This window comes from Eubalaena glacialis, chromosome 13 (genome assembly GCF_028564815.1).
Source record: "Eubalaena glacialis isolate mEubGla1 chromosome 13, mEubGla1.1.hap2.+ XY, whole genome shotgun sequence".
Lineage (NCBI taxonomy): Eukaryota > Metazoa > Chordata > Mammalia > Artiodactyla > Balaenidae > Eubalaena > Eubalaena glacialis.
In genome coordinates, this window is record NC_083728.1 from 19,097,978 (window position 1) to 19,123,318 (window position 25,341).

The following is a 25,341-nucleotide window of genomic DNA, read 5'->3' on the forward strand; positions in this document are numbered from 1 at the left end:
ATTGATTCCAATTTTGAAAGGAGTTCTGCTGTGGGTAGAATGCTGTCAGACAGCACTGCATGCTACAGAAAATTGTTTGTGCAAGGAAGAGTCAGCTGATGTGGTAAACTTCATTGTTGTCGTATTTTAAGAAATTGCCACAGACACCCCAGCTTCAGCAGCCACCAGCCTGATCGGTCAGCAGCCGTCAGCACTGAGGCAGGACCCTCCACCAGCAAAAGGACTGTGACTTGCTGAAGGTTCAGATGATGGTTAGCATTTTTTTAGCAGCAAAGTATTTTTATTTTATTTTAATTTAATTTTTTTTTTTATAGAAAACATAAAGGAACTTTAATATCCAAACAGTCAGGGCAAAGAGTACTGGATTAATGACCCGTTAAGTGTGAACCACTTTAGGTTCTTCACAGTAACAGATGTATTTTAAAGTAAAATTTGAATGCATATTGCAGAGAATGAATTGAATCCATTTTAAGAACTTTAATTTCCTAACCTGATACTAATACCAGTATGATTTTTAGACTGTAAATTTTTTAAATGATTTAACACTGAGAGTAAGATTTAAAGCAAAGTTAGCAATGTTCCTGAATTACAAATTTGTTCAGTAGTAAGCCTTTGAGTAATAGTACTTTCTTCTCAAAAAGTAGTCAATGTACGTTTTAGAATTGTGCAATAAGAAAATATTGGCTAATAAAAAGTGTTATTACTTGAGATAGTCAAAATGAAAGAAAAACTATACTTTTGCTTGGATTATTTATGCCCAAATAATTTACCCTGCAGTCCACAGATGTATAGGGCATAAAATATTTTTGAATAAGAGAAAAGTGAGGGTCCTAAAATAGGAACATAAACCAGAAGAACCTAAAAACAGCATCCTGTTATTTTATTTTTTGAGTATTTAAGCTGCTTTTGGTTGCATGCCCTGATCTGTAGAAGGTTAATTAACAAGGAAATAAAATTTTCAAGTGTTTAAAAAATTTACTCATCTTCTATAAAGCAAGTTTTAATGTATCAACACTTAAAAAATACACAGTGACTTGATGAAACATCAGTACAACTGCATAGAATTGAGCTCCAGAGAATTATACATTTATGAGCTGTCTTTCCTGGGCTCTGGTTTACAGGAGTATTGGCTTAGAGACCAGCTTAGAGTCATCTGCTCCTACCTGGAGGATACAGGCCAGGAAACTCTTAGGATTACATGGGCCTTTTCTGTTCCTAAATAAAACACCAGGAGCTCTCTGGTCTTAAAAACAACCAAGCATCCAAATATGTATACTGGGGACCCTTCCCCTTTGTGAGTCAAAGAAGAGGAGAGTTTGTGACTTTCACTGAAAACAAAACAAAACAAAATCTCCCACAATTCTTCTAAGAGACTGAAATGTACTAGACATTTCAAAACTAGAACAATGCCATCAAAGATTAAACCTCTTAATGCTCCGAGCCACCCCAAAATAATAAAATTGGGAACTCCAGGAAAACAGGTACCAAAAGAATCAAAGTAATGAATGCACTGAGGATTCTCCTCTTTGAAGGCTGTTTAAGGAGGTGGGATTTCACGGGTTTTTGTTTGTTTATCTTTTGGCCTCTGAACATTTAAAAAATGCTTTGCCCGGCTTGTCATTCAGGCTAATTTTGGAGTTCACAAGAAACCCTAAGCCTGACATAAGGATATTCTACAGTTTCACAGCTATCATTTGTACATATTAAAATCAAGTTGATTTATTCTTTTTGAGTAAGTACAACTAGAATATGGCAAATTAATATATTTCTTTACATACAACTTTGTGTCTCAAAGTTCTTGAAAAACAAGAGCAGATAACTTTGTATTCAAAGACTACCAAAGTGTGCATTTGATATTCACATGCAAACAAAACCTTATGAATCTCCTGTCAATTCTGCATGATGCCTTTAAGGAGGAAATTACATACAAAGTTGCTAACTGTGCAAAATGTTAAATTGCTAAAACATTTTACATAATGAAATATATGTAAATGTAGAAGTTGACACATGAAATTAACATGGGTTCATAAGAACTTATCACATTTCAGAGATTTTCTTTAGTAACAAGTTTTTGTTTTTATATTTCCTGGTACACAGCAAAGTTTATCACAGAAGATAAAAACCCTTTTAAACAAATTCAACAGGGAATTCTTGAGGCACCTTCTCATATAAAACACAAGATGAATGCAATTATCAATCCATCTGAGAAAAGTTTTCAATCTAAAGATCATTTTTTTTCCATTTAAGTATATTTTATAGAACTTTAATAAGGCAAGACAAATTTGTGAAAAAATTTAGATACAAAAATGATGTAAACTAATAACTTATATTTAAAACCCCCAAAGGGAAAACAGTGGAGATGGGGCAGCTCAAACAATGCCTATTTCAGAAAAACCTAAAATAAAATTGTGCATAAGCTGAAGATTACAAAGAACTTATAGACTCTGCACAGTTTTGGTTTTCCTTTTTTTTTTTAATCTTTATATTACATGTTTTAAATCATATCAGGAATGCAAACTATAACTGCACACTACTTCAGTGGAAAAAAGTTCAACATTGTGCAATTTTCTGTCTCCATTTTAAAAAAGTGGCAGCAATCCCTGCATTTGTATTTGAAACAAGGATTTGAGAAACTTTATCAAAAAAGGTAATGAAGGCAAAAATAGGCAGACATCCAGCATATTGTTTCTTTTTAAAACAATGTGGATGGTAATTTCATGATTAAAAAATGAATCTTTTAAATAAATACATTGTATCTGACATTTGCACTGACTGATTTGATAAATCTTTAAGTAAACAACGGCTTTACTACACTCCCTGTAGCCTTAAGCCACTGGTTTTAGGTTCTGGAGTCCTTTTTCACTGGGTTTCATACCCTGCAACTCTGATACCCTGCAGGCTGATAGGCATCATGCTGCCATTCTGTCCTGGAGGCGGCTGCACTCCATAATTTGGTCCCATCCATGGTGCAGAAGACTGTTTAAATCCCTGCTGGTTCCATAGCTGGCCATACATTCCATATGCAGGTACTTGCCAACCATTAGGCATATATTGGCCAATTTGTTGTGCATTCCCATACCACTGGCCCCACTGGCCGTAAGCTTGTGGATATCCAATTTGATTCTGCTGTTGCATGGGATTTATCATATCAAGAGTTTCTTTGCCCCAGTAGCATTTCACAACATGGCCTTCAATGGTAGTTCCATTAACAGAAACAATTGCATGTGCTGCACTTTCATGGGAATTGAACCGAACAAAAGAATATCCTTTATCTGGAAAGACTCGAATTTCCATTATTTGTCCAAATGGCGAAAAACTCTGACGCATTAGTTGTTCTGTTAGCCCAGAAGTGACACCTCCACCATATACAGTACAGTTGCTTGGACTAGACTGATTTACGACCTCATCATATGATAGCTGTTTGGTGTTTGACTCATATGTACTCTTTGGAAGTGGAGGCTTTCGGGTTGCCCAGTTAGTTCTGATTTGTCTTCCACCAAGCCACTGGCCACCCATCTGTTGAATGGAGTTTTCAGCATCCCATCTGTTGAAAAAGGAGACAAAGCCATATCCCTTAGACTTTCCTGTTGCCATGTCTTTTACCACTCGGGCACCTGATATTCTTCCAGATGGTGCAAAAGCAGCTTTTGTATCTTCAGTTGTAATTTCTGGACTGAGATCACCAGCAAAGACATGGAAGTGACCTTGTGAACGCTGTGTGCTGACAACGGTACTACTGCTTGTATCCTTCTTTTGACTGCTGTGGGTTGTTGCCCACTTCACTTTGACTTCCTTACCCATTATCTTCCGCCCATTCATAGCAGCTAGTGCTGCAGCTGCATGACGACGCTCATAAAACTCTGCAAAACAATATGGATCATTTCCAGCTGTATCCATAATCATTTTGGAGAATTAAAGCTTCTGTCTCATCTCAGGAAAGCTTACCGACATATAGAGTCTTAGGCATTTCGTCCTCCATGGCTGCTGCTGTCGCGGCGGCGCCTCCGGGTCCAGCTCTCTACCCTTTACTACCTCACAAATCTTTTGAGCGGCTATGGCTGCGAAATGGCGGAGTTTCTCGGCCGACCGGAGGTTACTGCGCCCCCTTCTTCGGCGGCAGTTACACCAAACCGCCCAGCCCAGCGCGAACAACGAAGCCCCAGGTCAAGATGGCGGTGAGCCGGGCGCCTTAGAGCAGCCCGGGAAGTGACCCGGGCCGCGCAGGCGCAGAAGAATCTTGCACTTTGGACCTCCTGTAATTTAATTTTTTTTAATCGAAGTATAGTTGATTTACAATGTACCAAGCAATAAGATATATATATATATATATTTTTTTGACATTAAAACAGAAAAGTATTCCTTTTATTTGGTAAATATTTTGCTTTTGAAACATCAGTAACTAATCACAGCTGTTTCCTTTCATTACAAATGTATCCAATCAGGTAAAATTCCAAATGAAACACACAATCCAACAGTCATTCCATTATACAGTACAATGGGAGGCTTAAGCCTTGTGAAATGTATGTATTAAGTATGCATGTATTCATCAAATCAAACAAAGAAGCTAATGGGTCTCTGATTAGTGTTCTAACTCTGTTATGATGATGATGATGCTTGCATCTCATCCTGACTCATCTAAAACATGTGAACAAAATGCTATTAAGTTTGATAGACAATCTGTTATGTGCCATCATCATTCTGGTTAAATAGCACAAACCGAATTTTGGCTAGAATTTCTCTCTTGAAAATCAGGGGCAAAGAAAGAGCTGCTGTTAAGTTGAGATACTCTTCTATTTTAACCTCAATAATTTGTTCTTTATGTCAAAACTAAAACAAAAATTAAGCTCATCTAGGATTCATAAAGATTGTGTTTCCAAAGGGACTGTTACATGGACATTAATGGACAATGGCTCATTCAATCTAAAATTAGGTATTCAGAAAAATAAGTAAATAGCAAGTGAGTTTTTATTAAATATTTTTAAAATACAGATTTTGTGGCAATTATAAATTAATTTCTAACATAATAATAAATTGATACTTTGAACCAAGAAAACAATATAACAAAAATTCATTTCCAAATGCGAAGCAGGTACCCTATGTTTAGGGATAGTTCATATTAATGCATAATTTTGTTTTTAGAAAAAGATGATTGCTACAATCAGGTATATAACCACTTAGTTACACCTAAGTTCTGTTGGTTAAAAATATGTTCTTTTAGAAAATCCATTTTGAACACATTATACTTTTTTTCAGTGATTTTCTCCAAACAATGGTAGAAGTGCTCCTTGATGGACAGAACTCAGGAACTGGTTTGACCACACCTAGATTATACTGATATCTACAATACAGGACTCCAAGGGAGAGTCCAGCTCCAACTTATGAAGTAGGCCCAGTTCAGAATGTTTAACAATGAGGTGCTAACAAACGATAGCACTAATCATCAAAAATTAACAACTTTAGGTATCTTTGTTTTGGGTTTCTGTGGTTTAGGCACATCCAAAATGTCTTCATAGTCCGCACTCATTCCCTTTGCCCAGCGACCAACCGTGACCATTCGATCTGAATTCTGACTTTCGGGGCAATCTTTCTTAAAATGTTCCACAGAGCCACAAAGTCTGCAGCAACCACCATCAGCATAGAGTCCTTTGGGATTATCAGGACAAGATCTGGACAGATGTCCCATTTCCCCACAAACAAAACATTTTGCAAAAGGAAATTCACCAAAAGCTGGGTCTACTTTAGCCTTGCACTTGGTTATTTCATGCTCTGTGGATCCACACCGGTAACATATTCCAGTGCCCATTTCTTGATTCTCAAGGGCAGCTGGGCAATCTGCAATCCCATGGCCAGGTTTTCTACAATGGAAACATACCATTGCATTTTTCTTTGCTGCTTGTCTTTTTAATCGTCTTCCTTCCCGGCGACTATCTTTCTTTAAAGCAACTGCAATTTCTTCCCTGACTTCCTGACTGTCTGCTGCTATCATCTCCCCATTGCGAACCATCTGTGAGTTTTGCCTTAGATATTCCATGAATCCATTCACATCTTCATTTAAATACTCCTTTTTCTTTTTATTCTTTTTGTGTTTTGCTTGGGGTGCATGATTTTTAAGGGACAGACTATCGGCTTCAAGTTGTTTACTCTTTGGTAGGTTTTGGCTTTTTCCCTCAAAGGACCCCTTCTTCATGTCCTCCCATGATGTTGCAGGGAAGGGTCTTTTGTTCTGTGTGGTAGTAACTCGTGCCCACCTGGTCATGGCTTCATCAGATGTTTATCAGTCACGCACGACTCCTCCAGAGCAGCAGAGTTGGCAGGCCAGAGAAACCCGTCCCCCCTGCGGCGGCGGGGGCGACAGTCGGGACTAAGATATTTTTAAATTAAGGTATGTAGATTTTTTTTTTTTTAGACATAGTGCTAGTGCAGACTTAATAGACTACAGTATAGTGTAAACGTAACTTTTGTATGCACCTGTAAACCAAAAAATTTGTGTGACTCACTTTACTACGGTATTTGCTTTATTGTGGTGGTCTGGAACTGAACCTGCAATATCTGTGAGGTAGGCCTGTATATACATCATAGCACATCTACCTAGTGGAATATTATGCTGCTGTTAAAAAGAACACATTACTGAAGAGAATCCCAAGCCCTTGAAACTACTGTCGTTTATGATACATGGGCAGATTTTTATTTCTTAAAACAATCTGCATATTTAATTTTTTAAACATTATTTAAGGTAAGCTTTCATTTCAATGAAAACATTCTTTACCAAAATTACCCCAACATGAATTTAGGTTCTTTTCTTTTGAAAGTTCATATTAAGACCTTTGGTATGTCAGCCAGTTATTATGTAGCCTCAGTTAGATGGTTTTCATTTACACCTCATAGTATATGTTGATGAACAAGGCAGAGTTTTTATTTAAAAGTTAATATTAGATAGGTGGAGGAGCAAGTTAATTAAGTGGAGGAGTTGATCCTGCTTCTCTTATAGGTACTGGTGACAGGCCATACCGATGACTGAACTGCAAGACGTTGCTGAGCATGCTAGAGCGATCCACGGGCTCTAAAACCTATCTTTTGACATATCTTAACATATTTTTGTGTTTCTTGTTCTAATTCATTTTGTGCTCTGAAACATATACTTGAGAGGCCAGAGCAAAGTGATCAGGATGGTAAAAGAATGTTGACTCATTCAACACGAGGTATGATAGATGAAACTAAGATTACGTAGCCTGAAGAAGGGAATATTTAAAAGCATCTCTTGGAAAAGAGGTTGACTGTGTCTGTTGCTGGACCTGTAGGTGAGAATGGAGAGTTAAAGGTGGACAGGCTTTAGCTCCATCTGAAGAAGACCGTCCTGAGAAGTTGAGCTGCCCAGCTGTGGCCTGCACCTTGTGGGCACTAAGCTCCCCACTCCTGGGAGAGACTGGAGAGCTGTTTGCTTGTGTGTCAGAGGCCAGGAAGTGGGCGTTTGGGCTGGATGACCTTAGTGGTACATCCTGACTAGAATCCTAGGGTTTACCAGGGCATTTATGTATGGTATTTATCTGTGGTACCAACATAAATAGTAGTCTAAGTAGATACAATTTTTAATTAAAATATTACATAATAATTATATATTACATAGTGGTTCTTTCAGCTCATGTTACTGATATTACTCAATATATCACTAGCTGAAACAGACACGAAACAATTTTTTAAAAATAGAAATAAGCGGCTGAGTTTTAAATTCTATGAATAAAGTGGCTTTGAGTCCGTCTACATGCAGAAAACATTGGAATAAAGACAACCACTTCTAAACAGTGCATAGAATTGGCTCATCTCCTGTCCTGACCAGAGGGGTCTGGGAATCTCTGGTAACGAGACCTTGGGCCAACATCAAAGTGGCAACAAAAGATCTAGGATCCGTGACATTTGACAAGTGTCACTGTGACTGTAGAGAATTGCTTCCCTCCATCTAACTTGGATTCACTCTTGGGAAAAGTAGCCCAAAGCTAGTATTCTGAGTATTGTGGGAAAAAAGCAGAAGTAACAGCAGTGAACTTCTTTCCACTTTTGATATGGTTTATGGTTTTCTCGTTAACTCACTGTCTTTTGCCTCAGTTAGCCCGTCCCTTTACTATTGATGTGGTTTTGGATAAATTTTGCCAGTTTTGGGAAACTACGTAACACGTAGTGACCAAGGATCAAAAGTTCTCATTTTGGGAGGAAAACGGAAATATAGTACCCACTGCTAACAAAATGTGTTCTTAGGATGGTGGTTGTAGGTCTTCTGGTAGTTGCCAAGTCCACATTTGATGTTCTTTAACCCTCATCTTGGGATCCTTCTGGGTAGAGTTGAAAAGTCTTAGAGATCACTTATTTAATCTTAAATGTTCTGCTGGATTGTTTGATTCTTCATGTATTATCCCATTCTGGTCTGGGGAACAAATGGATTTATAAAGAAATGGATAGAAGAGGAAAGTTAACGAGTTAACGGCTTTCTGGGGGAAAGGTTAGGGAGATACCCGTGGTGCTGGGGAGTGGATGATGGAAATAAAGTAGAGGTGGTTAGAGAGTCTTGCTAATTCTTATTCTGAGTTTGGTGTATGCAGAACATGAGGCAGTATCGTGAAGTAGTCAAGAGCAGTGGCTCTTAAAACCAGGAGTCAAACCCGGGTTCAAATCTTAGCTCTAGTACTCCCTAGCTGTGTGACTTTGGGTGAGTTATTTAACCTCTCTGAACTACTCTATAGAGTCGTATTTGGAACCATAATATACTTCCTCTTAGAGTTGTTTTGAGACATACTCTGTTTAAGAAACTTAGTATATTGCCTAATACTCATTCCTTAATAAAATCAGGTATTATTATGATCATTGCTGACATCTATTTTATCTTTCAAATATCAAAACAATTCTGAGTACTCAGAGTGGCTGTGACTAAAGGTCGAGATATATGAAAAGCACCGTTTCCTGCCCACACATAGTATTCCTAACTCCAGGCCGTGGTCTTGCTGGGCCTTGGTATGTGGAAATGGTATTGGCCAGGGTTTGCTTAAGTTCTGGGCTCAGGGGCTCTAGTAACCCAGGACTACAGTTAAATTGCAGGTGGGCCAGGAAGGAAGAGGTAGGAAAATAGTCTTATTCTCTCTGTATTTGTTGATCTACTTGGCTTAGAAGATGTCACAAAAACATTTTAGAAGAGGTCTCTCTTAGCCTTGGTTGGCTGAAACAAGCATCATTGCACTTTGACAGGTTAGAAAATTGAATCACTTTGAGCTTTTGGTTTGCTCATAAAAGCCATAGTTGTTTGGGAAAAAAACCTCGTAGTTTCTAGAAACAACACTTGTTAACAAACAGGCACTTATTAAGTATTTTCCTTCTCTCTTCCTAACTCTTTTCTGTCAGCATCTAAATTTAATAAGCTACCTGCCCCCGGCTTTTGTTACCACTTGGAATTAACAAGGTTTAGGTTGACTTTGCCTAAAGATTTAGAGTAGTCAAAGAGTCTTGAAACATCGTAAGAGAAAAACCCACCACCACCCCATCCTGTTTTAAAAGCAAAAATATGAAAATAGAGGTGGAGACTTGACTGGCAGGTTCAAGGACTTTGGGGTAGAGGGGCTTTGCAGAAATTACATCGTCAAATCTATTGATCGCTCTTCAGTCCTTAGCTTACCTGCTCCTCAGCAGCATTTGACACCTGTGATCATTCTGTCTTAAAATGCTCTCATCCTCCGGTTTCTGTGAAGCAACTCTTTCTTACCCTTTTTCCCTCCTACATCGCTGACCTGACTGCTCCTTCACCCTGTCTGTAGGTTCTTCCCCCTCTGGGGACCTTAAGTATTAGTGTTCCGCAGGTTAGGTCCTGTTTCCTCTTCTCTCTTTATCCATTCTTCTTGGGCGGTCTAATTTATTCTCATAGACATTTCCCTTGGAAAGTATATCCAAGAGCGTCCTGGACACTTCTGCCTGAAACCGAACTCTTCTCCTCCTGGTGCTAACCAGCTGTGACCATGTGAGGAGCCATATAGGATTGAAATACCTGCTTCATCACCCAAAGCACAGAACTCCTGGGTGTGGAAGGATTGAATATGCTGAATACAGGGGAAAAACTCACAAACACAGAGGGGACACACAGACACATGCACACACTGACATTGTCCCTGTCCCTCCTCAGATGGGTCTTGCTCACTCAGCACAAATCTGTTTGCCAAATGAATGAGTCCCCGTGCAATTGCAGTGTGATAAAGGCAAGGATATGTGGGGTTTTCTGTCTTTACTGTATTCCACAGGCAGGTGGTAACTATAAGAAGAAAGAGAAGGTGAAAAAATAAGACAATTCTAATTCTAATTGGAAAGTAGCTTTACCACCTGAAATGTCCACAAACCAACTCATTAGTAGTAGTAATTACTTCTTATTTTGTATTTTCATTTTTGTTATTTGGACTTTTAAAAAAAGACAGGTCTCAAACTTAGTTAAGCTTGTCTGCTTATTTTTATGTTTAGCTGATTTCTTGATACTGAGTAAGTCTGCACAGAGAACACTTTCCTCTCCCCGGGGAAGGTGGAAGACCCTGAAGCGATGGGCAGCAGGGGCTCACTGGGCCGCTCACCGCTGGGTTGAAATTGCAGGAAGCGCTTCTGGGTGAAGGCTGTGCAGGGGCCTTTCCAGCCCCGAGTGCAAAGTACACTCTGCCCTGCCCTCAGTCAGATGTAATCATAGTGCTGGCGCCTCTCATATTCTGCCTTTGATTCCTGAATACTGATGATTTGGAGGAGTGTGAATTGTCTGGCAAACAATTTTTCCTTTATTATTAAAGTCTTTAAAATTTTTCTATTACATCTATGTGAAAATTTTTCTATTATAAGTATCTTGAAAGCAATATTCTCATTATTGAAAATTTAGATGTCTATTTAATAAAAAAAATTTTTAAAACCCAAATTTGCACAGCCTCAAATGATTAACATTTTGTTTATTTTCTTCCATTCTTTCTTCTGTACACAGGTATTTGTTGTCATTTTTGTTTACACGTACAATTTTGTAGACGTCTTTTTTCTCTTTTTTCAAATTGAAAATATTCATTTCATCCAATAATCATATGATTGAGTTTTACTCTAAGCCACAAAGATCTTGGGGAACACCACAAAGTCACTGTCTCATGAAGCTTACCTTCTAATCATGGGAAACAGGTAAAGGCAAACAAATAATAACTTTGAGAAAGTTTTGAAAAAAGAAGTGAAAGTTGCCCACAATCTTAGCTCCCAGACATAATGATGGTATGTGTCCTAAATTTATTTTAAAAAGCTAATGTTGATATAGCCTTCTTAAAAAAACAAAAATGGGATTAGATCATAGGTTTTCTTTTTTTACTTTCCCACATGTGGACACTTTTTAAATGTCAACTAAAACTTTGTTTAACAATGGCTGTGTAGTAGTATTCTATATGATGGATGTGCTATTTAAGCATTTTCCTAAAGGTCAACAAATAGAGTATTTACAGTTTTTTACTCTATTAAAAATAATTCTGTATCAGATATTCTTATACATAAACCTTTGGAGTATCTAAATGTTTCCTTAGTTTATGTTCTCAAAGAGAAATTGCTCACTTTAAAAGCATATCCAAAATTAAAATTTTAGTATTATTGCTACTCTCCCCTGCAAAAAATCTTTTAATAGTTGATGCTCCTGCCAGCAACATATGAGAGGACCCTTTTCAGTATATTCTTACATTGAATTTTTAAAAATTGAGATACAATTCACATGCTGTAAAATCCACACTTTTAAAACATGCAATTCAGTGGTTTTGGTATATTCACAAGATTGTGTAAAGATCACCACTCTCTGATTCCAGAACATTTCATCATCCCCCAAAGAACCTTATGCCCATCACCAGTCACTCTGTTTTTTCCCTTAACCCCTGGCAACCTCTACTCTACTTTTTGTCTCTATGGATTTGCCTGTTTGGGGTATTTCATGTAAATGGAATTATACAATATGTGGTCTTTAGTGCTTGGCTTCTTTCACTTAGCATAATTCTTTCAGGGTCTATCCATTTTGTCGCCTGGGTGATTTTCTTAGATTCTAATTTGACTTTCAAGTACTTGAGTGATTCTTACGGGGTTAACCCAGGTTTGTCCTTGGACCTCTGTTTGGGACATTGACCTAGGCTGTAATCTTTCCATTAGTTCTTAAATCCTTTACAACTGACCCAGAACCTGTTTATCTAGATTCACATTTTTAAGTGTCTTTTCTAGGAGTATTGTAGGTTGATAATCTTCAGTCAAAGAAATGTGTTTTATTACTATCAGTGCAGTTTATGAGTTAGCATTGTTGCATGTTCCATCAGTCAGTCTCTCTCAGTTTTATCCTTGTGTTCCTAGATGCTCGTCTCTTTAAATTGTCAATGTAATGTAAAATGTTGTTACTGTGGTCCATCATCTGAAGTCTGTTCCTTTTAGGGCCATTTTCAAAGTGGTAATTTAATGCCCTTCTTAGCAGAAGCTGAAACAAAGACTTTATTTAGGCTCTTTGCCTTTTCCCCCACTGACCTTGAGAAACATGGAAGAAATATTTTTTGTCTTATATTTTTAATCCTCAGCAGATATCTCTTCCAGGCTCCCAACAAGGTGCCTTAAAAATAAAAACATTTCTGGTGGATTATTGACTTTCGAGATTATAATTTCATATTTTTGGTTACTAATATCTGCCTTTTGGAACACTTCCTCCTTTTTAACACTGGCTGATTGTGCCGCACGTCTTGTCCCAGCTCTACCAACTTCCTAGGAATATATCTTGACAAATTGCTTTCTCTCTCTAAACCTCTAAATCTCTAAACAGATTATCTTGTCTGTAAAATGAGGAGTGGACTAGACAACTCGCTAGGATTCCTGGGAATAGAATTGCTGGGACATCAGGTAGGTATGTGTTTAGCTTTATAAAGAACCACCTGACCTTTTCCTAAAGCGGTTGTGCACACCATCACATTTAACGTTTCTAACCAAATGTCATCGTGCTGGTCTGGTGGCCTGGTTCCCTGACATGTCATGAAATGCTCAACGAAACAAGCATTTGGCCAGAGGGCTCAGATCCAGGCTTCTCTGCTCACTAGTTGTATGGCCTTGGGCACATCACTTAGCATCAGTAATCATTCATTTCTCCATATACAAAATAGGCAGCGTGGTGCTAAGTTTGTAGGATTGTTGAAAAGATTAGAGATGTCATGAAACATGCTTTGCGTAATTCCGAGTATATCCATTTGATGTCTGTCCAGTAGCTGCTAGCTGCTGTTAATGTTATTGCCTAATGATTGAATATCAGTTACCACCACACCTGCCTGAGCTACCTGCTCAGCTTTTTGGAGAGCCCCAAAAAGAGAGACCTTGACATGAGGTATGAGTTGAGGAGAGGGTCTCACTTTGACCTACAGAGTGCTGCCTTGATGGAATTAGGTCTTCAGTGTATTGTCTTCTAAAGCCTCTTTAATAAACAAACCTGTGTCTCTTGCTTTTTTAGTGTGTCCACCCTTGCATGATAAGCAAAAACTTATTCCTTGAGGGCCAAGTGTCCCTGGCACATAATTAAGTAACATCCCAGGGTTGGTTATGCGGTCATAGGATCCCAGCTTTAACTGGATACCTGTTACCGTACTGTTGAGTTGCTTGCTGTCTTTTCTTTTCTCTCTTTCTTTCTCTTTCCTTCTCTCTTTTTCTTTCTTTCTTTCTTTCTTTCTTTCTTTCTTTCTCTTTCTCTCTTCCTTTCTTCCTTCCTTCCTTCCTTCCTTCCTTCCTCCCTCCCTCTCTCCCTCCCTCCCTCCCTTCCTCCCTTCTTTTTTTGTCTTTTTATTGTGGTAGAAAACACATAATTATAAAATTTACCATCTAAACCATTTTCTTGTATTTGATTGATTTAAATTTCTTTTAAGTTTACTTAGCTCCTCTTTTTCCTAAGCCTTAAGTACTGAATCAGCAATGAGGTGTCAAACTGAATTGTTTTCCTTCCCCCCCCACCCCGCCCCCGAGTAGTGAGTCCTGCCAGAATGACCAGTTCCCTCTGGATTTAGGCTTGTTTATGACACTGGACTTTATTTATGATAAAAAATCCAAAAGCATCCTCCTTTTCTTTCATTGTTTTCTCCTGGGATTCTCAGTGTTATGTTTGGGAGTATCAGACTATGAAAGGGAACTGGGAAGAACAGCAGGGAAATATGCAGCTGAGTTTTGCACTCCCCGTCAGTTCCAGGGTGGGCCAGGAAATCTCAGCAGAGATTGGGTAACCAGAACGCCAGAGAGAAACCACACCATCTGGCAAGTGTCTGTGCCCTTCAGCACAGGCCAGGCCCCTTGGTAAGAGAGCAGGCTACTCACAAATGGGGCTGGTCCTAAGCCATCATCCAAAGATGATTGTAACCATCTTCCTGGAAAGCCTGCTTGTCTCTCCCTGAGTTATTTCTTTGTTCCCTGAAACTAGCACCCACGTTATTATCAGATTATTGGCAACCCCAGCCTTGTTATGAAATGACAAATGTACTTTGTGACACCAGGCCTGAAAACATGAGATATACCTTCTGCTTCCAAAGGGATGTTTCCTTAAAAGTTGTCATGTTAAGAGGCTGCACTTTTATTTGGTGGTGCTCCAAAACAGCTTTGAAATGTTCTTTTTAGTGTTGCCTTCAGCACCTATGACACTTTCTTTCTAAAGGCATGTATCACAGTAAAGCATCCTCCTGTACGTTAGTTGGTTTTTGCAAGTGGTCAAAGGTTATCTGCTGCTGACTCTGGTGACAGAGTTAGATGATCATACAGAAGAACACTATTTTTAGTTAAAAATAAAAGGTATAGTTTTGAATGATCCAGATGTTCTCATTGACAATCAAACCAGGTGAATGTTAATGCTGCTTGATGATATGTGAGAGCAGAGATTTGGGGAAATAAAGCAACACATTGAGGTTGACCCCACATCCTTATCACCCTGGTGACATCACCTTTATTCATGAATACATTTCAACAGTAACTTGTATATCAGCATGATAAATGCCACTCGGGGTCAGAACAGTGTGCGTAGGATTCGTGTCTGCTAGCGGAATCTAAAGGTATTTTGTGGGAGACTGTTGTTGCCAGTTCTAGAAATGGAGCTTAAAAAGGTGTTTCAGATTTCTGCACGTAACATGGAAATCCTTCAGGTTTTTACATACAAATTACCTACATAATATACTAACGACTTAGTCCACAAGGGCCTTGCTCCACAAAGGCAAAAGCAAACATAATGTGTGTCCTGTTTGCCACTCTATGCCCATGACCTGGCACGGGAGGAACTGCCACATTGCAGGCACTCAGGAGATGTTGAACAAGTCCATGCATTCAAAGTTAATATCACTGTTTCTGTGAAGCTTGCAGTGGAAGAGTAATATGCTTGTCTCTCTCTCTTTTACAGTTGTCAAATTTAAAAGTTCTGAATCACTCCCCAATGTCTGATGCCTCTGTCAATTTTGACTACAAATCCCCCTCCCCGTTTGACCACAGCACTGATCAGGAGGAGAAAACTGAAGATGTTGCCCGTCCCTGTCTGCCCCAGAAGGACCTGTACGCTGCTGAAGAGGACGCTGAGACCCTTTTCCCCAGGAAAACGACATCCCATAATGGGACGGAGGACAGTGGAGGAGGAGGCACTGGCGTGAAGAAGAAACGGAAGAAAAAGGATCCAGGAGAGCAAGAAGGGGCAGCAAAGGGAAGCAAGGACAGGGAGCCCAAGCCAAAGAGGAAGCGTGAACCTAGAGAGCCAAAGGAGCCCAGGAAGGCCAAGGAGCCCAGGAAGGCCAAGGAGCCCAGGGAGCCCAAGCAGAAGGACGGGGCCAAGAAGGTGCGGAAGCCCCGGGAGGCCTCGGGCCCCAAGGAGGCCAAAGAGAAGAGGAGCGGCCCTGACTCTGCAGCCAGGACGAAGTCCAAGAAGGCCAGGTGCGTCCCTTTCTTCCCGTCCTGAGCCCCAGGCTCTGCCTCCACAGAGCGGCTGGCCTTGGCCTTACTCCAGCCCCCCTGGACATGACTTCCCCACTTTCAGCCAAAGTAAACCACCTTCTCACCTCCTTAATTAATACTGTGCCTGCAATGTCTTGCCATTCCCTTTGGATTAAGGAGAAGTGAAGTATGTTAGCACACACAGGGTGTCAGGGAAGGGACGTCACAGGTGTGATACGGGGAGGGCAGCGATTTGGGGAACGGCCGCAGTGTAGGCTGGCAGAGGAGCAGCTGTCAGGAGGGCGCACAGTGCTGGGGTCTGGGAGAGCCGTGGGCGTGCGCAGAGTTCCAGACAGAAAAGGACTGCCTGGCTCCCCTGGGCTGCGAGCTCTCTCGTGCAGGCCCACGCCTGGTCTGTTTCTCTCATTCGGTATCTAACACGGTGCCTGACATGTCAGCAGGTGCTCAGGAAACGGTGAGGCATTGAGACCAGAGGAGACAGACCGTAGTGACCTGTAGAGAGAGCAGAGGGCGTGGGGACAGATTGGCTGCCGGGGTGATGTCGGGGGCCCTGGCTGTAGATCCTATCAGGATCCAAACATACACTTTATTCGGGGAGTTAAATATTTGTCATCTGTATACAAATGTAATGTTCTTCGTTTCATCTCTTTCTAAATTCTTGGTGGAGAATATTATATTTAAACTTTTTGAGGACGTACAAAATAAAAAATATATAACCTCTATATATTTAAGGGGAATTTAAGGAATTTAAGTTTCTAAAATGTAAGTGCAGAGGCAGAGTATAGACCAGGAGCACCCATAAAGATGCAGAGGTTGATGCAATTGCTAACGGAATATAAAGTAATGGGGCCATCAGACCTGTACAGGGTCAGGCATAAAGGAAGTACATTTTAAAGAGAGAAAGCATTTTAGGTGACGTGTGCTGCTACTCAGAAATTATTTTATGGTTCGGTTCATTTTCAGAAGGACAGTTTGTTGGGACCAGATGGATAATTTTCTAATCCAAGTTAAAACTGCCTTATAATATTCACTCCCTTCTGCCTGGCAGGGGATTTTACCTTTTGTTTATCGTAGAGGCTTGGGTGGGATCCCAGGAATGTAGTTCACAGTGAATGGACATAAAATAACCTCACCAGAAGGTCAAAAGAAGTAGGTAAAATCAGGAGTCTGGCTAATGAGCAACGTATGGGCCCTGTTTCCGGGTGAACCTCGTGCGCACACACTGATGTCTGATGTGGGTGGGGTGGCTTGTGTGGGGAGTGGTGGAGTTGAGTTTCTATCTTCTGCCAAAAACTTTCCAAATTATTTTGGAGAAGCTGAAGTGGTTCTTCAGTGTGGCAGCATGTGTGAAGAAGGAGATTCAGACATGAGCTAGTGGAGTGACTTACTTTGGTTATTACAGGAAACAAAGAAGAATCCTCAAGGATGGTGTTTTAGAATTAGGGCAATTAGAGGAGGGTCTGACAGCTCTAATAAGGAGTTTGGTTTGTGTCTAGAGGCAGTAGAAAGTCATGGGTATCCGGGCTCACTTTAGCCACTGGTCTCTGGTGCTTACAATTTTATCAACTTCTTCTTAAAGGAATTCGTATTTACTTTGTGTGGGATATGAAACAAGGTGACGGGTATACAGACATTGCCGTAGATTCCATTTGGGGGCAATGAGGAGGAGGCATTTCACAAACAAGGTTGGATGTCAAATGTATGCATAGCAATATTAAGGGAAATGATTTTGATCTAGTTAGGTTGTGTAAAATATAAGTGCGTTGGAGAAGTGCTTCTAAGTCTGCCAACTTAGAAGACAGCAGGACCTCTTGAGGTTTAGAAATCCAGGAGACACACTCTGAGAGGATGCTAACAGATAGGGCTGGTTATCTCTTTGGGAATGTGGACAAGTTTCACGAGGCTTTCAACCTTCCTTGATTTGGGGGCTGTGTAAGACTGACCTGTTAACATCCTGGAATTCTTCCATGTAGCCCAGATAGGGTTCTGGACTGGTGAGCCTTTCTTGTCTTTTATATATTTATAAAATTGCTTTGGCTCCTTTAATTTATGATCCCACTAGGCAGCAAAAGCAGTTCTAGTTCTGAAAGGACATTAATTGATAAAAAATATGTTGGTAATTAAGTCTTATTTTTTGTGCTCTTTGATTTACTCTCTTGCAGATTGGCTTAAGTACATGTTTTGATTTGAGCCCTTATTGATTAGCCCCTGGATAACACTCCGTGGTTACAGATGATTCGCTGGATGCTTGGATTATTGGAGGAGCTTCACAGCTGATTTAAGGGTTTCTGGTCTTTTCCTGCTTCAGTCCATCTTGCCAGCTGCCACCTGGCTAATCTTTCTGAAGCCCTGCTGTTATCTTACTTATGTTTGTAGCTGCTGGTGGTGGTCAGTCAAACCCCCTCTTCCCTCTCTCCTTTCCAAATCAGCTGGGAAATAGTCAACAGAGATGGAGATAGAGTTATCAGCTTTATTATTGATGGGCCAGATTGAAGAACTTGCACTGGCTTGTGGCCAGAATCGGGCTTCCTGTTACTCACTCAGTTGAGTTCATCCACCAGAACTGCAGGCACGTCCCTGAAGCAGAGGGAGGACCCTGGGCCCTGGGTGCTTCATTCCTTTTCCCAAGTCTCACCAGTCCCATAGGTCCCCAGTCAGAGAAGGTCAGGGAAGTGACAGGAATTCTAAGAAGGGCCGAAAATATATGTCCGGTATTGTTCCCTCCTTGGGAGTAGGGAAGCATGAAAACATGGAGGGCAGGGAGATGGGATTCCCTCTAACAATTATACCTGCTTAGACACTTCTGATTGTTCCTACTGCCTCCAGGACAAAATCCAGACTCCTTTTTCTGTTATCCAAACCCTTTGGGGTCTGACCTCTCCCTGCCTCCTGGTCTCAGGCAGCAGACCTGGCCGGCTAGATGCATCTCCTTAGGCCTTAAATAAGGTACTTGGCTCCTCCTCCTCTGGATCGCTCTTCTCCAACATTATGCCCTTTGTCCTGCTCTCAGACTCCCAAGTCCTTCCCGTTCTTCAGCTCTGAGCGCACGTCCCACCCAGTTCCTCCACAGAGCTCCCACACCCTGTGCTAGCGCCCCCTCTGAACTTCCACAGCCCTTGGGGCCTCACTTGTATCACAAATCAAAGACTTTTAGACCTTGAAGAATAAAAGAGATCTAGTCCAGCCCTGCTGCATGCAGCCAGGGAAACAGACCCACAAAGAAGTGACTTGTTTGCAAGGGTGTGTCATAAACGCAGACCTCCTGATTCCCAGTCTTATACGCTAACCTCTGCAGTAGGCTGTCTGTCAGTCATAACCCAGTATTTTCTTGTATGTATGACCTGTCTCCTCAACTAAAGTGAAGTGCCTGAGGTCAGGACCACCGTGCTTTGTGTCTTTTATGTCCCTGGGTTTGGTCAGCAGAGAGATTTGTTGGTTGTTGGGCACATAGAAGGGGTGTGTGTGTGTGTGTGTGTGTGTGTGTGTGTGTGTGGTCGGTCTATATATTATTTTAAAATACTTTATATATATAATTTGTTTTCTTAGAACAAATGGATAGAGCTCTTCTCCCTGAAAATGAGATCCATATAAGATCCCATTGTTAAATAACAGCAGGTGGTTATAATGAAATATTTTATTCTTATAAATTTTATAATTTTAGAAATGAAAACTTCGAGGTAACTTGTCCAAGACACCAAGCGAATGAGCGGCGCTGTCAGGATCGGGCTCCAGGCTCCCCCGACTGGAAAACCCACTTTTTTCTCCACAGCTTTGCGCCTCTTTTCACTTTGCTAGGGAAGGTCAGGAATGGATAACAGTGGGGCGATCCCAGTGTCAGAGAAACTGGTTTTTTATTTGTAGGAAACAGCCCCTCTTCTACAGGATTTTAGTTTGCACGCTCCATAGGATCCTCTCAAGGACTAAGATGGCCCCAGCTTTTTCCTATGCTGTTTCTCTTTGCATTTGAGGCAGCAGATAGATAACTGAACACAGTTCCCCTCCTAAACAGATGACAGAGTCTAGCAGATGTTCCTTTTCAAGGATGATATTAGTAGTGACAAATATCCACTTACTGCTTAGCGGGTAAAAACACTCAGGTAGGAGAAGCCTTTAAAAAAACAAAAACAAAAACTACCCTCTCTTATGGGAATATATGTATATGTATAGCTGATTTACTTTGTTACAAAGCAGAAACTAACACACCATTGTAAAGCAATTATACTCCAAAAGAAAAAAACCTACCCTCTCTGCCTTTCCCTCCAAACTATCTTGGAGTATGAGCCTAGTTCACTCCTTTATTATATAAAAAGCATGAAGGCTCCTCCAGGAAGCCAAGTTAGGCTCTCTGTCATTTCCCTGACTCTGAAATTTAAAATTCACAAGTATAGTTTATTTGCTTTTACTCTTTTTTAATTATAGTACCTTTTCCCGAAGAGGATGGGGCCGCTGGCATAAGAAGATATACACAAATACACGTACACCTACAAACACATGCGCAGACCTGTACATACGTGGACACCCACGGCCCGCATAGCTGCAGCGAGGGGCTCAGAGAGGAAGGCAGGCCTCAGGTTTGCGAGGTCAGGTAACGTTGATAAGGGCTTTGGGAAAATGCTTTGAGATTAGAAAAGCACTGGGCCAATTCCTCAGGGAAGTCAAATTTTTACCAGTTGAGAACATAATGTGACGTAGTGGATACTGTCCTCAACAGTTTTTTACGTCAAATGCTTCTATGTGCCTGTGAATTTCATATTTCTTTTTTGAAATGGCCTTTAGTAAAAGTCAGTTTCATGGCATTAAAGCACGGCTTGGTGAGCAGGAAAGATGGGCCATTCCAGCGTGCGTGAGGGCATCAGGAGGTAGGTCAATGGCCCTTTGGGTTGCCCTCTCAAACTGGGAGCCAGGCGCTCTGACTGAGCTGGAGGTTGCCTTTGTAAGCCAGGGTCTTGAGTGTTGGTGTCCATGTTGTTGGTTGAGGGCAGAACATAAGTTTTGGAATTTCCACACATGTCATAATGGTTTATGTTCTCAAAGTCAAGAAGTGAATCAGTGTGCTGGCCCAAGTGGAGGGCTTTCTTAACATCTGCTAGGAATGAAAAAACCAAAACGCTGAAAAGAAATGAATGGTCTCATTAACCTCAACTTCTGTGCCTCAGCTTTTTACCCCCATTTGTTTGGGTTTGTCAACCCAGAGCAGATCTTCCTCCCAAATTCGGTAGGTTTGATAACATCCTGGTAGGAAGGTTTTATGTTTTCTGATTTTTGTCTTTGATGGTTGCTTCTAGAAAGGTAAGCCCCAAACCTGATTATATCACTGTTTGAGCAGTGAGTCAGCTGATAACTGTGTTGCAGGAGGGGTAATAAAATTCAACCACTTCAGCTCTGCCTCACTGTTCGAAGGTCAATCACCTGTCTTTGTTCAGCATGCAGATCTTTATGGAGGCTCAAGAGTGTCTGTTGACAAGATTCTTTCTGTTGGGAGACTTTTTATATTCTGATCATTTATTAGAAGAAAGAAGACAAATATAAAGACATGAATGAGTTCTGAGTAGAGACCCTCTGCTTGGAACCCACTGGGCTTTATGTTAAGTAGGGAAGAAATCTAAATGATAATGTCAGAGACCCACCTCTAAAGCTTTGGACTAAGTCACCATTCCTGTTTTTCTGAGCTCCTGGAGTGCTTACTCTGTAATTCCCAGGGCTTTCTGAATTATGGTCTGGTGTATAGTAGACCTTTACTCAGTCTGTAAGGAAACAGTTACTTAAACAAAAATGCTTGCTGAATACCTTCTCATTTATTTATCTAGTATGTATTTATTGCCTCCTGTGTGCCTTGTTTTGTTTATGAGTACTTTTGTTGGGAATGGGATAGTGGAGGAAGGAAGGTATCACAGGGTTATCATCTACGAGCCTTGTCATTGGGGAACTTTCACAAGTTAGAGAAACAGCCTTGCAAGTGTTCCAAAAACAGGCAAAAATATAAACAAATGAAAGAACCTAGTATAACTGTATATAGAATTAGCTGAAAGGATTTAGAGGATTAAGAGTATTTAGGGAGTTCCCTGGTGGCTTAGTGGTTAGTATTCTGGGCTTTCACTGCCGTGGCCTGGGTTCTATCCCTGATCAGGGAACTGAGCTCCCACAAGCCACATGGTGCGGCCAAGAGAAAAAAAAAAGAGAGAGTCTTTCAGTTCTGGTCTAGGGAGTCCCTTGAGAGAGGTGAGTATTGAGCTAGTTATTAAAGGAATTAATAGATGAGAAAAGACTTAAAGCAAAATGGTATTTAAATAAATGTTCTTTGCGGGATTTCCAGCTTTAAAATGGTAGGCCGAGCATGCATTTATTTTCCCTTCTTCGTCAGATCTTTAATGAAATGACAGGAAGAACAGAAGGGAATAAATTCTTCGAAGGTAAGAGATGTTATGAATTTCTGGATGAGGGAGGCCCATAGTATCGTACTGATGGGTGAATACTGTGGAGGGAGTCCCAGCTCAGAGCACATGCAGGAGCTATGTCTGTAGCAGAGGTAGAAGTGCTTCCTCCTCACAATGGCCCTGGCAACCCTGGAGAAGGGCCAGAACTGGAGGTGGCTGATCAAGGGACTATCTGCAGAGTAGCTGCATGATTTGTCAGCTCCAGGCTGAAGTCAGACAGTTACTCTAAAGATATTGAGCAGTTTGCTCTGGAAGAGGGTCTAGGCTCCAAGTGGAGACTGACATCCGCAACAAGGGGGCACAGGAGCCCAGGCTTCTCTGCCTTTCCCTGCCCATACCCCTAAAAGGGGGAGAAAGGGGCAGCCACCTGTGTATGCAGAGTCCCAGGCCAGGCCTCCCATTCAGGGCTGAGGCTTGTTGGAGAAAGTGACTTACTCAGCAGCAGAGAGCCTCATCAGCCACCTGCATTATCAACCTCATTCATTTTAAATAGGAATAGTCCACCAAAGATCCCGAGACCATAGAGGAAAAGCAGCAAGGAAGCAGGAAAAAGAGGAATGACCAGGACAACTGTCCTCAGAAGAAACAATTCAAGGAAAAGGACTTGTAAAGATTTTAAGTTAGTATCCTCAGATTCAAGATGATGCCTTGTCTGCAAACAGGAATGGGTTATCACGAAAAAGGAACAGTCAGAAAACAAGAAAGGACTAATACAAATTTAAAACACGGTAGCCTAAACTAAAAGAATTCATCAAAAAACTTGAGTAGAGTAATAGGGGAGATAACATGAGGTCTAAATTCATCAACTTTCGTATCAGGATGTGAGTAGCTATTGCTTAGTGTTGATAAATAAAGAACTAGAGACATGAACATATTTGGAGTTAGAGAGGTATCAGTCAAAAGCAAATCTCTCTGGAAAGTGGGATTTGGTGATTGTACGTTTCATTTGAAGCCCTTCTACATTAAAAAAAAAATTATTTTCATTTGCTTTTATCACTTTTAATAAGATTATCTGTTAAAACTCTACTTTTTCATCTTATAAGTATGTAATGTTTTTGTTTCATTTTTTACTATGATAATGTCACAAACTTGTATAATCTTTGTTTTGATGGTGCTAATGATATGATTAAAGGGGTTGAGGACAAGGAGATATGGTTCACATTTTGTCTACAGATGACTATATCTGCACCCAAACCATTTGTTTTGGGTATGTGTTTTTCTTTTAACCACTATCTATTTTTTAAAATATTTATTTATTTATTTTGGCTGTGCCTGGTCTTAGTTGCAGCATGCGGGATCTTCGTTGCGGCATGCGGGATCTTTTAGTGGCGGACTTCTTAGTTGCGGCATGCAGCCTTCTTAGTTGCGGCACACGAGCTCTTAGTTGCGGCACATGTGCGGGATCTAGTTCCCCGACCAGGGATCGAATCAGGGCCCTCTGCATTGGGAGCGCGGCATCTTACCCACTGGACCACCGGGGAAGTCTCTTAACCAATATCTTAAAAAACCTATGCTCAACTCAGCTCTCTCTATATAGACTGAACAAATATGGGCATTAAGTAAAAGTTGGATTAAGTGTGCAAATGAGCTCTCTGGGGTAATGTCCACGTTTTCAGTGCCGTACTTCCGGGAAGAGGATCAGAGCCCGCGGCAAGGCCTGGGTCGGGAGCTTTTCTGGAGAGTTAACTGTTCCTTGAGTGGGGCAGTGGATCCCGGGCTGGACTCCCCAGGTGCGTGCACATCTGCAGAGGCAGTAATTGTCATTGTGAGCTGTTTTCAGTCATCCTGAATTTGGGGGTAAAGGCAACTCACTGTGGCAGTAACTGATTGTTTCCTACTAAGACTTCGATGGACATTTTATAAGATTTAATTTTAAAATGGTAAGGTGAGTCATTTTGAAATAATGCACTTGGTAGATTAAATTTTTTCAATACCTGGAATCCATGGGGGCAAAGTAATAAAAGACTCATAGCAGTGAGTCTCGTACAGTGTTGTGACACATACCCAGACTTTCCTCCTCATACTCAACATCCAGCACTCTGTTTCAAACTCTCAGTTCTAGCAAAGAAAGCTGGAGGTTGGGAACTGGAGATAGAGATAGGAGGAAAGTTGAGGAAGTCTGTCTGTCTAGTGATTTAATAGTACAGTTCCCTATATGGAAGGCAAAAAAGGTACTTATTTTCCTAATGCAACTGCAGAAAGTAAAGATGTATAAAATCTTGGCTAATGAAGTTGTGTGGAAGACAGGGTGAGAGGGCTGTGGGGCCGAGGCCTACTAATAAACTGTTAACTGGTTATTCCCGACAGTTGTCCTGCATGAATGGTATAGTTTATATGTTGGAAATTTCTTGCATGTCATAAATACTTGATAGATGCTTCTTTAAAGCGGATATATGGATATATGTTTTATTATAAAATCAATTTGGGTTTTGTTACTGAAAAAGGGACTTTGAGCCTCTAAAATCTTGTCTGCCATTTTTTTCTGTCCTCTAAGTTAGTTTGTTCTAACTCTGAAAGCTGGAAAAGCGAGGATTATAAAAATTAGATTGCTTCGATCCAGCCTGAAGTGCCATTAAATGGTGAGATTATTCGGCCTTTGTATTATTTAGAACTCTCTTGGTTACAAGTGACATAAACCCAACTTGAATTAAGTTAAAAAAAAAAATAACAAGTGGGTTCAGTGGTTTTAAGGAATCAGAACCAAGGGCTATACCGTTGAGGATTCCACAGAGATCTTTGTCTCCCGCCTTTCTGCATCTCTGAGTGTCAGCTCCATCCTTGACAACTGCTTTCCTTCTCAAGGTTGAACTGTGCCTGCCTGTAACTGTGGGCTCATAGCTTAACAGCCTTGTAACTTAGGAGGAAAGAGATTCATTTTCCCGCCCACTCCTACCCAAAATTAATCTTTTTTTTTTTAAAGGAAGGAGTCCCAGGTTCGCCTCTCTGGGTCATGTGT

At 40.8% G+C, this 25,341-nt stretch overlaps 2 protein-coding genes and 1 pseudogene across 3 annotated transcripts in view; 1 reads left to right on the plus strand and 2 right to left on the minus strand.

Moving 5' to 3' along the window:
* CHD6 (chromodomain helicase DNA binding protein 6) overlaps positions 1–25,341 on the plus strand; it is a 223,939-nt gene that overhangs the window by 68,297 nt on the left and 130,301 nt on the right. For both annotated transcript variants that reach the window (XM_061209614.1, XM_061209613.1), the window contains exon 3: positions 15,410–15,930. In XM_061209614.1, the coding sequence (XP_061065597.1) occupies positions 15,410–15,930 (521 nt within the window). The remainder of the gene's footprint in view (positions 1–15,409; positions 15,931–25,341) is intronic.
* Positions 2,805–4,041, minus strand: LOC133103209 (cytotoxic granule associated RNA binding protein TIA1-like; annotated as a pseudogene).
* LOC133103354 (zinc finger CCHC domain-containing protein 9-like) lies at positions 4,429–6,347 on the minus strand. The gene has a single exon (XM_061208749.1). The coding sequence runs from the start codon at positions 6,254–6,256 to the stop codon at positions 5,441–5,443; it is 816 nt and encodes a 271-aa protein (XP_061064732.1). The 5' UTR covers positions 6,257–6,347; the 3' UTR covers positions 4,429–5,440.

Bases quoted from the DNA above. Each gene is read 5' to 3' on its own strand.
- LOC133103354 (XM_061208749.1), bottom strand. From the start codon at position 6,256: ATGACCAGGTGGGCACGAGTTACTACCACACAGAACAAAAGACCCTTC.